Genomic DNA, 17643 nt, shown 5'->3' with positions numbered 1-17643 from the left:
GTGGCAGTTTGGCCAAAGCTGGCCTTATGGAGCAAGCACGTGGAGGAGTCTGGGGAACCGGGCCTCCCTCTTGTGAGGAAAAGGCTGAGAAAATTCATCCTCTCTTTAGTGAAGATGGTCCAAATTCAGATTCAAAAGCCTCCATTTATGACGTTCCCTGGCACTCTTCTTATGCTTTATGTATTGAAGGCAGCTCCCTCTTTTATGGCCAGTTTTAGCAGGCAAAGAAACAAAGGAATATAGATACATATATGTGTATATATATATTTTATATAGGTAAAATATATACATATCTTATATATGTATATATACATATTTGTGGGTAGGGGAAGGAGAGAAGGGTCATGTAAACCTAAACAGTCATCACATCACCCCAAATGAGCCTGACATTAACAAAGAAGATAATAAATAACTCCTGGGGGTTAAGTGACAACGTGGGTGCAGCAAGAAGGGAAAGGGCACACGTTTAACTATTAAATACACTTCTATATTTGTTTGGCAGAGTTCAGGCCAGTCCCAGGCATCTGCACTTGCCAGACAAGTAAGCTGATGATACTCAAAAAAACTTAAAAAAAAAAAAAAAAATTCAAGCAGAGCTCCATACCACAGTTTTCCTTCAAGTCAGTTGGCCGGCAGGCACAGTTTTCCGACCACCAGGAACAGAAACTTTGGCTCCAAGGCAAATGAAAAAAAAAAAAAAAAGAAAAAAAGTATTTTCACTTACAACATGAAAATACAGAAAATTCATCGAAAAAAGAAAACTATCAAAGTCTACTTCCAGCAAAACTGAGGTAGCACTGCTTTCTCTGCATTCAATGCTTAAGTGGTTCTCAGTACTATGTGTTCTAAAAAAAAACAAAAAACAAAAAAACAAAACAACTGCTCACTTGACTGACAGGTGCAGCATGTTGATGGATAAACTCAACATGAAATGCAATAGGTCAAAGAAGGAATGAGCAAGAAGTGAAGAAAATAAGGGTTTCGGATAAATTAGCTTAAAAGGGGGTTGTCAACCAGACTACAAATGCTCTTGGCTGGCCTCGGCTCTCCAAGAGCTTTAAATCGCCTGGGAATTAATGCAATATGGTTAACAGTTAACACTGCTATTCAATTCTGTGTAAATCTTTTAAAATAATTATTACAACCTAAATTCAACCATGTAAACAGCACTACACACAGTACAGACCTGCCCTGAAAAACAGAATATGCAAAACTGAGATCTGGCACTGTATCATCTTGTAATGTTAATTCAACCTAACCGTCCCATTCCCCCCTCCCTGCTCTACACCCTCCCCCACAAAGAAATCTAATTTGTGCAAGAAATGGCAGGCTTATTCTATCTGAAGGCTTCAAAAAAAAAAAAAAGTACACAACATGTAGCCAGGTTCAAATATTTTGGGGAACCCCCCCCAAAAGAAATAACCAAAATAACCAAAAAGTGAAGAAAGTGCCTAAAACATGATACAGCATTTTAGAGCCCTTTCAGATACAAGGCAGAGAAAGGTGTAAAGTAGAAAATATCTGGATCTTCAGTAATTTCCAGAAAGGTCCAATTCCTCGGTTGGCTGCAGGGCAGCAGGCAGATCCGTGCTGCTGCTGCTGCTCCTGGGACAGAGCCACTAAGTCTGCTCCCCGGGACACAAGCCCTCGGGCCCTGAGCTGAGTGCACCTCTCCCTTCCCCTTCTCTTTTCCTTCGCTCCATTTCCCACTCCACAAAGGTATCGAAGAGACTTGGCCAGGCCTCGTCTTCACTGTAGTTGCTGAGGTCAGGACCAATCACCTGAGTGAAGTTAAGGAACATGTTCCAGGTGTCCCGGGAGATGCCCTTGATCCCCGAGGGGTTCTCAGTTAGGAAGTTTAGCCACTGGTCCAATACTGGAGGATTGTTCTGGGTAAAGACTAGTTTCCACAGGGCAATGGCTATTTCCCGATGCAGTGACCGCTGCCCTTCTTCAGAGTCCAGACCAAACTGAAATGTAAACCGGTAGAGATCCTTAAATTTATCCTCTTGTTTGGCTTCCGTTAAGAGGCTAGGGAACCGTGCACAGATCCCATCAATGCTGTCTGCACTTATTGCTTTGCAGCCATCAAAAAACTCCTTCCTGCAACAGGAAGGAGGGGGCACAATTAATATTTATAAACAATATCATCTGCTGAGAAGCAATATAGCAAAGTAAGAGCATGGCTTTGAGGATGGACGACCTGGCTTTGAATTTCAACTCCTCTACTAATTAGTCCTATTTCTTCATCTGTCAAATGGTAAGAATACCACCTTACTTCACAGGGTTTTGGTGAGGACTTAAAATATGTGTCAACTGCTTCGAACAGTGTCTGGCACACGGTAGGCAGCTGATGGTGTTTGGTTCATTCACTTATCCCGCTGCTCGATGCCCTATCTCCCATTCTGCAACAGAGATTAAGCTGCAGACTCCCCTCCCAGACGGGGAATCTTCCTGCTTTCCTTTTGATTCTCTATGGGTTGTTTGTTTTTGGAATATTTTTGGTGACTGCCAAGAGAGATCTTTGGAGCCAAAGATTCCGGATAAACCTGCCTAACTCTGCCCCAGAGATCAAAGTTCTGTTATTAAAAACCGAAAACTGCGTATGTATTTTTAACATCTACATAACACGTTCAGGTTACAACATGGTCTCTCACTGATGATCATCTCAGAGATGCTGTTTCAGCTGAAGACAGAAGGCATCCGAAATCTGCTGGGCAACCTACCTTGCGGGGCGGGGCTCAAAGTCAATTCTTATTTATAACCCAGTGCTCTGCAAATCACACGTTGGGGTGACCTTGCCACTCCCTCCTCACAAACCACCTCAACAGGGACGCGTGACCACAGCGGTGTGCACAACTACTGCTTGCTCACCAGGGCCAACTGTCCTTGCTGACACAGACACTGGCCGAGGCCCATGCGTGCAGAGCCAGAAGGGGCAAGGGGCTCGGCACCCTGATGGAGGCAGCTCCCCAAAGGCGCTCCCCAGCCCGGCATTCACAGTGCCTGGCACACGAGAGGTGTACAATAAATATCCAGTGGGTGAGGGAGTGAGGGAATGAATAAGCAAAGGGGTGGAAGAAAGATTAAAGGTCCAAAAGGGCAGTGGGGCTGGGCAGCAGTATGTGGCCCCAGGGCATCACATGGGTTACTCCTTAACCTCAGGCAAAGATGGTCCTTGCCTGTTCTTCTAGGGCTGCACCAGCTTTAGAGAAACGGGTCAAAAAAAGAACGCCTTACCCCAAAGCCTAAGAAGCCAACCCAGTTCTCCCCCAGCTGGGCCCCACTGCCCAAGAGTGCACTTGTCCTCCTCGGCTCACCTGGTGACAGGAAGTTTTTGTGACTAACCTGGTGAATTTGCACATGGTAGCGGCCTGGAACTTCCAAGCCAAGAGCAGCACTCGAAATTCCGTGGGGTCAACACATAAGTCATTGCAAAAGCGCTCCATGCCTTCCTCCAAAATTGCATCCTCCCGCTCGTCCTTGTAGCGCCTGAACAATTCTTCCAGCCTCTGCAGGGAAGACTCCTCGGCATTGGACTTGGGCTCCCTCCCAGCATCTCCAGAGGACGTTGGCAACTGGCAGGGCTCGGTGGCAGCCTCTGCCTTCTTGGTCCCATTGACAAGGATATCCCCACCTGGCTTGCCACAGGCTGGTGGCTGTTCCTCACGGTGGCCTGCGCTCCGCCTGCTGTGTGACTTGCTGCCAGGGTCACGGTCTCCGTTCTTGCTGCCCAGGGTTGATGAGGGATTCTTGCACTTGGTGACACACTGGCCCATGGTGCTGATGGCCTGGCCCCTAGAGTGGCCCCCTCTGGATCAGATGCCCTCGCTGCCACTGGCCCATGTGCCTCAACATGCCATCAGCCAGAGGAGCCAGCCAACCTAGAAAAAAATTACAAAGCAGTTACCAAAGGACAGGGAGACGGGCATTCACAAATTCCATTCCCTTCTTCCCCTGCGGGGACTGCAGCCTGGGGCACCACTCTATTTCCGTGAGCCAACCCTGAACCAGGGGAGACGTCCCGAGTTCATCGCCATCCCCCCACCCCGCTGTAAGCTCTATACCTTCACATTGGAAATGCAGGGCTCGGACACATATGGAGAACCAATAAGAAAATTCCTAAAATTCTTAAGGTAACATAGGTTACAAAGAGGTTGATTCATGTGCAGAACGCATCAAGGAAGACTACAGTTTTGCCAGAAATATTCCAGAGGAAATCTGTCTTGCCAACTTGCCATCACATAAGAAAGCTATTTGGTCCTGGGTTAAGCCAGAAGGTGTAAATAAAAAGTTCATCTTCTAGTCTCTCATGTCAAAATCCTCAGATTTTCTTTTTAAGTAGGATGACTAGGGAGAGAAGGTAGCCACATTTAAGACAACTATATGGTTTCACAATGGCCTAAAGATGAGGTAAAGGATTTGTAGAGTCAGGACGACAAGCAGTGTCCCAGCCAAACAGCAAACTAAAATTTGTCTCTGATCTCTTCAGATTCCTTTCTGGGACTCTCCCACAAGGTAGGAGAAATGCCCTTTCTCTACCCTTCCTCTGCCCACCCACAGGAGCCAGACACCAGCCACAGTTCCCGGTCCTCCAGTTTCTTTCTCTCCCCCTACCAGGTCCTCTGGGAGGCTGCATGAAGAGTACAAGCCAAAGCCACAGTAAACAGCAAGGTCCTACAAGGCCTGCAAGCTCAGTCCTCCAAGGGAGTGTCTCCACCTTAAAAGAGGGGCTGATTTATCCAAATGTCTCTAAATGGTAGAATAATTGCTAGATAAAAAAGAGAAATCTGGGGATGCCTGGGTGGCTCAGTTGGTTGGACCACTGCCTTCGGCTCAGGTCATGATCCCGGAGTGCCAGGATCGAGTCCCGCATCGGGCTCCCAGCTCCACAGGGAGTCTGCTTCTCTCTCTGACCTTCTCGTCGTTCATGCTCTCTCACTGTCTCTCTCAAATAAATAAAATATTAAAAAAAAAAGAAAAAAAGAAATCTGCACTGATATATTACAAATTCATCATCGTGGTTTATTTATTACTTATGCTATTTTTTTTTTTTTTTACTTTTTTTTTAACTTATGCTATTTAAAAGTGTTTTTAAAAGAATTGCGAGATATTTCCTAGCCAGGGGTGAGGTGATTTCTCTGCTAACTCTGTCTTCGCAGGACTTTTTTTTTTTTTTTAAGATTTTATTTATTTATCTGACAGACAGAGATCACAATAGGCAGAGAGGCAGGCAGAGAGAGAAGGGGATGCAGGGCTCAATCCCAGAACCTTGGGATCATGACTTGAGCCGAAGGCAGACGCTTAACCCACTGAGCCACCCAGGCGCCCCAGGACTCTTCTTAATTTCAACCACCCCGCGAGAAGATCCAGCTACAACTTAGTAGGAAAAGTCTACCGGCAGTCATAATAGCTGCAGTCACCAAACTCACAATGTTAATTAACTTTAGACCAGAAGTACAGTAGGTAACGGGGACCAAAATCAAGGTCAGTCCCATGCCTCTCCAGCTCCTGGAAGAAGCATTCATGGCCCTTCATGATCCAAATTCAAAGCCTTTAGGAGACAGGCAGTGGGGCAGAGGATGCTTTTTATAGAGGATGGACCTTTCAACTTTACCTAAAGAGCTTTCATTTCCTCCAAATGGTGCCTGGATAAGTTTGGATTATCTTCAAAAGGAATCCTACGGGTAATTTCTGAGTGTAGAAGTTTAAAATGATGACCAAAATCATTCTTATAACTTATTGGAGACTCATCGTTATCAGGGTGTGTCCTATTCTTCACCCTCAAAGAGAATGAATGACAGAGAGACATGCCCATACATGCCCTCTAAAGACTTGCAATTCCACTTAGACTTTAAAAAAAAAAACAAAAAACCCAAACCCAAAAAGAAACACACACAAAAACCACTGAAACCTGAAAGGTTTTTTGGTGTGGAAAGACAGACCCAAGTATGTTTTCTTGAGTCTTTTTATGCTTTAACAGTATAGGGAATAAACCTTAAGCACAACCTATTAAAATTTAAAAGGCAAGGGGTTAATTCTTGGAAGACCAGCATACAAGGAAAGCAACTGTTCGAGCTGAAGTATCTCAAAACAAAAAGGACTGTACCATGTGGAAGGTCTGGTTTCCAGATTTGTGTTTCTAAAGACTACAGTGCTAAAAGAAACAAAAGGCCCAAACTTACACAAACCCCACATGCTCGCAGACTGGCAATTCTAATTCCCAGGCACGCTGACTCACCAGGGTTTGCTGCTGAGCTCCTGCTGAGGGAGGCCCAGGTACCTGGCAGGGTAAGAGGATTTCCTGGCCTCTGTCTGACCCACCTACCCCAGGCCACTTACCTCCACCCCCACAGGACAGATGCTTCATTGTACCAGCTTCCTCCAAATCCTGGCGCCAAGGCCTTCAGGTAGGGACAGAACAGATGGGCCTCCCAAAGAGGCCCTAATCCCATTTACCCAAACGGCCCTCCACATAAGAGCATCTCTGATGACCTGACACAGCAGAACCTGAAGGCTTTTAACATGCCCAGCAGATGAGAAAAAGGAGGGGAAAATCAATTTGAACAGATGATCAATCAGCAAGTACCAGAAGGTCAGATCTCTTTCTTCCATTCTGGTCCCTATCTGTGAAAGGCCCCCACACTGGGTGGGTGAGTGAGGCAAGTGATGATCTCAAGCCAGAAGAAAATATTTTCAGATCTGGTGGTGACTACAGCCCCCTGATTATTCAATGGCCTCCCTTTTGTGTCTACCTCTTTCCCCAGGAAAACAGCTGTGCCCCCAGCGCCTTCCCCAGGCTCAGTCTCACACAAGCCCAGTGTCCCAGGCTGACAGCACTTCAAGTGTTTTAAAGCTGAAAGTCTCCCTGGGCTCGATAGCTGATGGCTAACAGCTAATAATGGCAGTTATCAATTATTGAATACTTGATATCATGTCTGACACTATGCTAATAAGCATTTTATGGACTTAAAACTCATATATCCTCACCACAACCCCATTTAAAGACAGGGAAACTGAGGCACAAAGTAACTCATCCAACATCACACAATGTCTGTCTTGAGAAACACACCTTTAGCACTAGGCTAGATTGCCGAGTCCACCTCCCATCAGAGAACCGAGGAAAAGCCCACCAACATGATCACCAACACGACCAAGGTCCTAAGCTCTGAAGTCACCACAGTGATCCCAGAAGAGCAAGTTTTACCACCAGCCACTGGAAAGAGAACGCACTGTCCATGCCCGGTGTTCAGGAAAGGCATCCTACCCACTGCCCTCTCCCAGAGAGCCCTGCCACCGAGATTCAGGCAGTCATGATGCCCTTGGACTCAGCCTCGCCAAAGATGCCCTCAAGCAGTGCTGTTTTGGTCCATCGGCATGGTTAAAAGCTGTGGCTCGGAAATCAAAGCTCAACTCTGCCAGTGATTATGGCTGACTCTGATCAAAACCTGTATCTGCTCAACCCACAAAATGGTATCTGCCTCAGAGTGTTGAAAGGATTCCATCAGTAGGGGCGCCTGGGTGGCCCAGTCCTTAAGTATCTGCCTTCAGCTCAAGTCCTGGGATCAAGACCCACGTCAGGCTCCCTGCTCCATGGGAAGCCTGTTCTCCCTCTCCCATTCCCCCGGCTTGTGTTCCCTTTCTCACGGTCTTTCTGTCAAAAAACGAAATCTTAACAACAACAACAAAAAAAGACTCCATCAGGAAATGCGGATAAAGGGTACTTGCCACCCAGTGCGCCCGGCCCCCACCAACAATGAGGACAGCCATCGGTCATCATTATTGCCGGCCAAGCTCTCGAACTGCAACACTGATCTTGCTCAAACGCGCCACTGCGCGCCACTGCCCCAAAGCAGGCAGGCTCGGATTCTCCATAGGGTAAGACTTCCTTGTGACTGACGCTGAGTAAAATCAAGCTGGGTATTTGCTTTGCTCTAGGGACACCTTGAACCCAGTAGTTACCCCCTGTCCCTAACCTGGGGCAAGCTTCCAGCTAGTAGTTCCAGACTCCTTTCCCCTTTCTTCTTGGTCCTAGCTCTGTAGATTTGAAAAAGAGAATTTCTAGCTTGAAAATCATTTATACTACTTTAATGGAACTGCCTTTCCAGCTGGTCATCTCAGCTGCCTCTCTGAAGCGGACAGCCTCAGCACCACCTGGGCGCCCCAAAAGCCAAATTTTATCAGCAACAGAGCACCATTATTAAGGAACACCACTCTGCATTTCGTAGTACGTTATAATCACTACACCCAAACGTAGCTCCGCGCAACAGAAAAGAAATGGAGGCACAGCAAGGTCAAGGAGTTATTCACGAAGGGAAAAAACAGGGGCAGAGTAATTAAGAGGAGGAGCTCTTGAAGCAGACAAACCTGGACGAGAATCACGGTGATGCCACCAACATGTGCCTGTCAGCGTTTACTTTAAAACAGGGCAGGTGGACCTCAACGTAAATGAGATAATCCATGTGAGATGCTCTGCCCACAAAAGGACTCACTAAGTGTTAACCTTTATCATAGCTGCTGCTGCTCCTGCCAAGTCGGTGACAGAATCAAGCCTCGTGCTCCTAGAACAGTGTTCTTTCCATTGGCCAGTGCAGCTCTTAGGGGGCAGGGGGCAGCCCCGGTATGCAGGACTCCCCAAGTACCCAAGGCAGTTCCTTGTCTCCCGGTCCTCACAGGGATTCTGCTCTCCTGCTTCCGCTAAGGGGCATAAAAGAGTTCAGTGGAGTCAGGGGCAGGGAGAAAGGAAAGGCAGGAAGAAGAATAAAGAAAACACACATACACACACCCTGGGAAACCTACTTCTAGGCACAAATAGAGAGTTCTGCGGTTTACCTGAAAGATCGATGCCAGTAACTCTGCTCAGTTTATGCTGGATCAGGATCAGCCTCCAGCTTTTCTCCTTCAATCTCGGCTCCAAATGCTTCTGTCCCCCTCCCTCTCGGCACATCAGCCCCAGCCCCAGCCCCTCGCCACCCCGCACCGCGCTGTGCCAGCCCTGGCTGCTACTCTCGGGGATGGGCTTGGCTGTCTGCCTGGCCCCAGGTCTGGAGCTGGCACGGCCGGGCCTGGGGCAATCCCAGAGGCCGTGGTCCCCGTGGATGCTCTGGCTCCAAAGAAGGATCTGGAGCTGATCTATCTCGCGGGCGGTTCCATGAGCGAGAGGCAGACAAGTTCCTGGGTCTCCTGGGCTTATTGTCTACTGCTGAGACAGGTTATGGAAGAGAAGGACCACGAAGGGCTACACCACACAAGGACCCAGGGTGACTGGAGACAGGAAAAGGAGAGAGGGGTGTGAACTGGTGTCATGGAAAGAAAGGTGGAGGTGCTGGGGGAGGAGAAGTCATACGTCCGGAACATGGGGCGGCTTGCTTCCCATGCATCGTCGCCTTCAACCTCACAACCACCTAGCCTGTCAGACCTTTTGCAGATGAGGAAACCAAATTTTCTTAGCTACTAAGCAGGCTCACTAGGAGATAAAACCAGCCTGTCAGACTCCAAAGTCTGCCCTGTGGGAAAGTTTCAGAGAAGTGGCTTTTGTTTGGTCTTTAAATGACTGGAAACACCAAATGGAAAGGAAAGGGTCAAAGGGCCAATCTGGTTGGTCCTGCGGGAAGCTGATTTAAAACATTCAGTAAGAGCAGTATCTTTTAGATTACACCTATGTACGGAGGGGATTCACGTTAACTGTCACACTTAACCCACTACAACCAACCACATGAGGAGGATACTATGTGAGCTTTTTATAGAGAGAACTGAAGAGAGGATAAGGAATTTGGCCTGAAGTCCCACAGCCAGTCTACAAAGGGAAAGTTCTGGATTCACATCCAGGCCATTTGATTCTAACCCCCCCCCCCCCATTCTTCCTTGCTGGCATCACTACTATTCTCTGCTATGACGTGTCCCAAAGACACACACTTCTCCCAAGAGATAATGATGGCCCAAGATGAAAAGGTACACCAGCAACACTTAAACGTACCAGAGATACAGAATCAACTCCCAGGTTTGGTTCTGGTCTGGCACCTCTATGCAGTGTGGGCCCTCGAAAAAGTCACTTAACCTCTCCAAGTCTGTGTGACCCCAACATTAAAGTGAGGGGTCTAGACGAGTCCTTCCGACTTTAATGTTCTGAGACTCCCTTCACTTTTTTGCATCCAACAAGGCTAAAGTCCTAAATGTGCAAGCCTTCTAAAGACTGGCACGTTGCCTGCTCAGGGAACGACTCTCATACGTCTTGCCCAAGCCTATCAGACCCGAGAGAAAATGAGACCAGAAGTCCAAAAGGAGGAGAGAGAAAGCAGGGGCTACTCTTGTCTGAACAAGGGGTGAAAGATTACACTGTTTTTGCAGGCCTGCCTCTCCTTAATCATCCTAGTTTGATCTCTGCAGGGTCAGCAAGAGGCCCTGGCACATGGAAAACAGACCAGAGCGAGCCGGCTCACTACTGCCGCTGGTCAGATCAGGAAGCCGGCTCAGGAATGTGCCCTGGCCGCTGATGGGGAGCCTGTCACCCAAGGAGCAACCTCATGAAATGAGGAGCTAAGAAACAGGAAGCCAACACTGGCACCAAACATCAGTGTCAGCAAGGCACTTGTGATCTACTTGGAGACTTCCTGGAGAGAAGGGACCCATCTCATTCACCCAGCCCATTGTGCTCCCATCTCGTGTCTACTCAGAATCAAAAAACCACTGGCATATACTGGTGTTTCTGCAGAAAGGCAATAAGAAACCACTTTCCAACTTTCATCTGAACAGTCTGCAGAGCTAGCCGGGTGCATGTTTTTATTTACTATATATGCCAGACACCCAAAGGCCAGAGAACATGAGCACATGAATTCATCAGATGGCTTTTCTCCAGCTGCCAGGGGTTAATGCGCCGTCCTGACAGAGGCCACCCCACCTGGAAGTCTCAAAGCAAGACCACAAGAGCCCCCTGAGCCCACCTGGCAGCTAGAGATGCTGAATGGCCTGAGAAAAAGATAGGGAATGAGTAGTGGCCGTTTGTAAACTACTTCCTAGAAAGTAAAGTTACAGAAGTAACAAAGAGGTAAGACTGAGAGAGTACTCGAAATGTTGAGTCGCCTGCTGTCACTTGGAACTTGAGACTTACAAGATCACCTTTGGAGATTAGGTCTCTTACCCAGAGCTGCTTGGGAGGAAAAGCCGTTCCCTCTGCCAAAGCAAACGAGACCCGTCTGCTGCTATTTTCATGCTTTTCAAAGACTTTTTGTCCTAAAATGTACTACAGAAGCAAGCTCAGGAAGCAGTTCCAGTTCGGGTTGGGTAGGAACACATGACTTTCTACATCAACAAATCTCAAAAGCGCAAAAGAAAAGAAAAGAGGGATGCAGGGGCAGCAGGGGTGGGGTGGGGGATAACTTTTTTTTGAGAATTTTTTTTTTTTTTTTTACAAAAATAAACCAACAGGTTTTATTTCTGTAAAATAATCTTAGGTCACATGGCTAAGACCAGCCTTCTTTCCACAGAGTAATTTTCTTTTCTTTTTAAAGTGTTCTTACTTTTCCTCACCTTGCACACTTCAAATAGACCAGAGCAAGAATATATCTCTAGTTGGAGGACTGAGGCCAATGTGGGCTGGCTAGAACCAATACTACTTGCCAAATCCAACCAAGCCAACACACGCAGGTACTTTATAGTTTCCAAATACCAAATAATGAGGCATTTTTGGTCTCTGAGCTCCAGAAATGAGCTATGTTTAATCCCACATGACTCAAAATAACCAGTATCATTTTACTGACCCACACTTGGAATCTTTTTCTTTTTTTTTGCTGTCACTACTGACCAGGACAGGTCAGGCTACCCACTTGTGTGCAAAGCAGACATCATTAAGGGGCACCGGACTACTCTTTTTGTTTCTGCTCGAGCTTTTTCAATTTTCTTCCTTAGGAGGCTTAGGAGCTGAGGGCTGTCCTGGATCTGTGCTCCGCGGTACCAGAATAAAAAGGGCAAGCAAGCCTGCTGCATTCTTCATCTCTGCTTTTATGCTTACTGCTTGTCCTCTTTCTTTAACCCCACTGAGCCACCCAAGCGCCCCTTGCTTGTCCTCTTTCTTAAGAGACAGCTGCCTTAGGCCCTGCTGAAGGTAAACCATGGATGAGGTACTGATTGCTGGCTTCCAGTTGGCATACGGGTACCAGCCCCCTAGAGGCTTACCTGACTGCAGAGGATTAGTCAGTCCTCAAACACCCAATTACCACATCAACTGTTCACTTTTCAATTTCCTTCTGAGCAATTCAGAACTCAGTAGTCACAAAGTGACTGAAAAATAGTTTAACTGGAGATAAGCTTTGGTTTTTTGCCCTTAAGTAAAAGAAAGGCAAGAAAGGAAACTGAAATGAGTAGAGAGATGAGGAAGGAACCCAATACAAAGATGATAAATGACTGCATCCAAATGTCTTAAAGGGGCACCAGAATCACCACAAATGTTTAGATGTGGTTTCTAGAGACATACTTCCTCTAAGAAGGCCTCAGGTTCATCATGTGGTAACTAATCAATCTCTTAAATGTTTGCTAATTCTTTAAAAAAAAAAAATGGAAGAAAGAAAAGAAAAGAAATCCAAATCCATTAAGGCCACATTTATCAGGTTTTTCCTAGAGGCCCATGATGGAAACTAACTGCTAATGCACAGTAGAAGGGAAGAGGGAGAAAAGAGCTGTATAATAAAAGAGTATCTGTTTTCAACCACATCAGTAAACTGATCAGAGAAGTGAGGCCACTAAGTCTTTCTCTCCTGCCGCCAAATTCGGAAGTATTACATAGTTACTCTGTAAAGATTAGAAAACACAGAGAAACATAAAAAGGCCCCCAGTATCCCACTTCTTACAATTAATATTGCAGTATATCCCTCTTAGCCTTTCATAGGAGCACATATGGATTGCACATGTAAAATACATGCATGTCCACATTATGTGTTTGGAACTTTCAAACAAAAGTGGGGTCATATCGTACAATCTATTTTGCAATCTTTCCACTGAACATTTTTTTAATATAAATCTTTTCCTCTCATAAAATGCTTTTAAAGAGCAGCAATTCTGGGGCACCTGGGTGGCTCAGTCAGTTAAGAGTCTGCCTCCAGCTCAGGTCATGATCTCAGGGTCCTGGGATCGGGCTCCCTGCTTAGCAGGGAGCCTGCTTCTCCCTCTCCCTCTGCCTGCCACTCACCAGGCTTGTGCTCCCTCAGTCAAATAAATAAATAAAATCTTTAAAAAAATTTTTTAATATTCAGATAAATCTTCCACTGAATATAGGTACCATACTATATCTGGTCAATTTAGTCTCTTATTGTTGGACATTTAGCTTGCTTCCAGTAGTTCACTATTATAAACATTACTCTGATAAAACAGCACGCACTTAAAACTCAGCACACTTATAATTCTTTCCTGAGAATAAAACCCTCTAAGTGGAACCAACAGATCAAAGAATAGGCAAAAAATTCTATATGTGTGTGTGTGTGTATATATATATATATATATATATATACTCCAATCTGAATTCCAAAGAAGTAACATCAACTTGCACAACGTACTAGGAGTGTATATTTCTCCCAACATCATCTTGTGGTATTTGCCAACTAATTCAACTTCTTGCAAAAAATCCTTACCAAAAGCACATTAAGACATTGTGTTTAAGGGAAAATACCAAACCACCTAAAGAGAAACAGGTGGAAAAAAAGATCACTGGCTTCACTGTAAATCACATCACAAAGGCTGACAAGAGCCAATGATTCTGGCTTCAAGGATTCCAAGTCAGTGTTGTTACATAAAAGGGGTGGGGGGAGAAAAAGATTAGTCATAGGACACCTTTTAATTATATTTAAATTTCCCAATTATTCTTTCAAAAGAAAATCAACCTGTCCCCACCCCCATCAGAAAGCAGTAGTAGTAGCAGAAGCAGCCACCGCCGCTACCATCACCCATCTTAAGGCCTCACAGATTTAGCATCAGGGGTAGAAGGATCTGGCCCATGGAACAGGCAGAACCTGAAGAATCACAACCATATAGGGTGTGAGAGCCTCATTCAAAACGGAACTGCGGGATCCCTGGAAGTGGTTAACAGGCTGTATTTTAGCCTGTAGAGTTATTATATGGGCTTTCTAACTTCAGACTGGAGCAAATGGTATTACTGCATGCAACAAGACTCGTCTGCTTCCTCCGCCCCCAGGCTCTCCCTCAGGTGATTAGCCAGTTTTTACAGAAGTTCCTTTTCCTGAACTCCTGGCCACATAGCTGGGTGGGGCTCAAAATGGACTACGTGACTCCGGCCCACCTGAGTCTCACATGCCCTTGGCTTCGATGACTGGGTTAGGGACATGCAGGTGACCTCAGCAGAGAAGAGTAATTCTTAGCACTGAAAGTAAAGGAAGCTAGAGCTGCTATAGTCATCCCGCCAAAGAAAATAGCTAATGCCTATCCAAGAGTCACTGTGAGGATTCAATGGCCCCTTATCATTCATAAAGGTCTCACTTCAAATGTATGTAGAACCCAAGAATGAAATCACTGCCAAGAGACAAAGATAAAATGAATTCTGAAGGTATTATCTGCATCCAGAATCCAACTGTACTACCTAAAGTCAGACCAAAGCCTGAACTCCAGTTATGGGAGTCAATGAATTCCTCTTCTGCATAAACCAGATGTCAGATTTTCAGTCATGAAAGGTAGAATCCCCACTAACACACTGCTATGTCACTCAGATCTCTTCTACTCACAGAGCAAAGAAATGATGCCTAGGCTGTCTGATTCATCATCCAGGACCAATTTACTAAGCCACAATTTCACTCCTTAGCTGAACACTGGATCAATATTCCCAAACTCGAGTACACTGTAACATTCTATTGTACCGCGCAGACCACCAGGATGCCGTTTAAAAGCTATTATGACTAACGAGAGTAAGAACCTTTCCAACTGCAATTTTTACAAACTTCAGCCTCCTTCAGACAGGCCACAGGGCACTTTCAGCTACTTCCTTCTGTTGTGTACGCACTCTGTCATCTTCACGTTTCTAAGGAGGAACCTCCTCCCAGCACTCAGACACCACGTGAAAAGCTGTAAAGCAAAACTCCTGGAAGTCTTTCTCTGTGCGATAACAACATGATCAATCTTCCAGCTGAAACAGGTATTTGATCTAAACCACATCCTATGAAACTGAAAGGCCAGACCTGACCAGAATCTGGCTACCCTCTTGGTTTCAATTGCTACTGCTGAAACAATTTCGCTCTGGTTTCAAGCACTGAAGAGCCTATTTAGAAAGTACTCAGGTTTTCAAAACTGTAACAGGAAATGCTTGTGTTTGTGTGCCTTTATTGGAAATAAATTCCCTGCAGGGTGAAACCTGAGGCCTCAAGGTTTGGGCTTTACTTTTTTTATTTCAAGCAGTTACTTATTTCACCAACAGGCACTCATATGGCATGAGGCCAAAGGGCTCATTAACACATGTAAAGATAGGCAGATAATTAAATCAAAACAGAACTCTGTACCTGATGGCTGGCAACAAGGACCCAGAGGCTTGGCAAAGACAGACATCTGATGATTCCAGCCCCATTCCTGCCCACTTCCCGCCCACACTGACCTGCCAAAACTGCTGCCATCAGACGGCCATTCCAATGCTGTCTATCGAAACTCTGCCCTAGGGCGCCTGGGTGGCTCAGGTTGTTGGATGTCTGCCTTCAGCTTGGGTCATGATCCCGGGGTTCTAGGATCGAGTCCCACATCGGGCTCCCAGTTCAGCATGTAGCCTGCTTCTCCCTGCTCCTGTCCTCTCTCTCCAATAAATAAATTAAATCTTTAAAAAAACAAAACTCTGCCCTAACAGCTAGGCCCTATTTTCATAAAACCAATTATGAGAAAATCCTAAAATTAAGCAGCAGCACCATAAGCACCTTGGGTCATCAATATCTTTGAAAATCTACGGATAGCTTTGGATGCAGAATAAACTCTGCATACCTGCACACACTCATACACTCAAATTCTGCATTCAATGCCTGGGGTCGATGATATTACATGTTAACTCTTCTGAAATGCATCAGGGTTTTACCTACACCGCAACCCACATTCATTCCCCTCGCTCATAACCCAGCTGAAGACACGGCAGCTCCTGCAGCTGCCCCAGGATCGTCTCACCTCTCCTGAGCAGGGCAGGATGGGCTCGGCACGCAGATGACTGCGTGTGGACAGCTTGGCTCTATGTGCTCCCCTGCGCATACTTCATCACCTGTGCCTCAGTTTCCTCACCTGAAAACTGGGAAAATCAAAGGGTCACAGTGAAGAATAAATGGCCCCTTCACATCACATGGGTCTAAGTTAGAAGGCTGAGAGGCGCCCCGGCCTACAAACCTAAAGTACATCTCACTCGGGTCCAGCACACTATTTCATTTCTTCCCAGCACATTTCACTTTCTGGAATTCTTGTTAACTTCCTTACTGTCTGCTCCCACTCTTAGAAGGAAAGTACCACAGGAGCTGGGATTTTATCTTATTCACCCCCTTTGTCCTGTGCACCTAGCCACCTCACATCACATAAGCAAGTGTTGGATACATAAATGTTGAGTGAATAATAATCACTGTTATTTATTGAGTACTTGTGTACAAGGCACTAGTCTGCGCCCCTGAAATGTATTCACTCATGACTGAATAAATAATAAGTCCAACCTACTTAGTGCTGTCTCTAGCACGAGTTAGTACTCAATAACCGAGAGCCATTTATACCAATTTTAATGATGATGTCACCAAATACTCAACAGTAAAGGGGGTTGAGCCCTAAGGATGTAGAACTTAACTTCACCTTTCCAGAGCGGCTTCCTAAGGTCCAGCTTCCCCTGGACTCCTCTCCTCCCAGCCCTCCTCTAACTTCAGAGAGAAGGGAAAGTAGGAATTGTGTCCTTGTTCCACTTACTCTCTACGTCATCGGTTCTCAGAAAATGTCATACAAACACAGCTTCTCAGCCAGCATACACGACTCCATCTCTCTGCATATGCCACAAGCTAATTTTCACCTCAAACCTGACAAGAGCCAAAGTTAAAGGTGAAATGGGAACACGTTCATCCTGTCGTGCCTCTTTCTGATGTGCACCCCAGTCCCTTGGAAAAATTTCACAGTCATGACGGTATCACTCCAGCCTCTCCTCAGCACGGGAGAAAGTCCAGAGAGTCCGTGCAAGCCGTGGCCACACAGCACTCTAGGCCGCTCCTAGGGTTTTGCCGATCAGGTGAACTCCAATGAAACGCCTCCTAGTGCTGACCCAAAATGCCTCTGCTCTACCTCAATCAATCACACAGTTAAGGTGTTTGGAGACGCAAGGGCAAAACCCAGCAGTTTCTTCTGAATACTGCATATTCTGAATCCAGCATATTTCTGAATACTGCATACCCGAAAGACTCACAGCCAGTATCATATTTCTATTCCACTGTTATATTTTCTAAAATTTAGTCGATGACAGAGTGGCTTTTAACCAAGGGCTGAAGCACAGACCTCATCAAAGATAATATGAGACATGGACCAGAGCCCTCCAACTCGTTGGAACCGCAGGGGGACGGTGGACTATGTTTTATATGACAGGAAGAAAAGGGCAAGAACTAAAGTCCTAGGCAGGGCCTTCAAAGCCAGATGCACTTGCCAAGAAAGCAAAGGGCA

At 46.0% G+C, this 17643-nt stretch overlaps 1 protein-coding gene across 5 annotated transcripts in view; it reads right to left on the bottom strand.

Moving 5' to 3' along the window:
- Nucleotides 1-252: 252 nt before the first annotated feature.
- DCUN1D3 (defective in cullin neddylation 1 domain containing 3) overlaps nt 253-17643 on the bottom strand; it is a 37244-nt gene continuing 19853 nt past the window's right edge. For 3 of the 5 annotated variants that reach the window (XM_045992673.1, XM_045992671.1, XM_045992669.1), the window contains exons 2-3: nt 3349-3884; nt 253-2103 (exon numbers count right to left, since the gene is read on the bottom strand). In XM_045992673.1, the coding sequence (XP_045848629.1) occupies nt 1620-2103; nt 3349-3779 (915 nt within the window). In that variant the 5' untranslated portion in view covers nt 3780-3884 and the 3' untranslated portion in view covers nt 253-1619. Of the gene's footprint in view, nt 2104-3348; nt 3885-16134; nt 16253-16905; nt 16988-17643 lie in introns of those variants that run through there. The other 2 variants (XM_045992672.1, XM_045992670.1) reach the window with 2 other exon arrangements.

This window comes from Meles meles, chromosome 21 (genome assembly GCF_922984935.1).
Source record: "Meles meles chromosome 21, mMelMel3.1 paternal haplotype, whole genome shotgun sequence".
NCBI classification, from domain to species: Eukaryota; Metazoa; Chordata; class Mammalia; order Carnivora; family Mustelidae; genus Meles; species Meles meles.
Note: the sequence above shows the minus strand (reverse complement) of the source record. Positions and strands in the feature narration are given on the sequence as shown.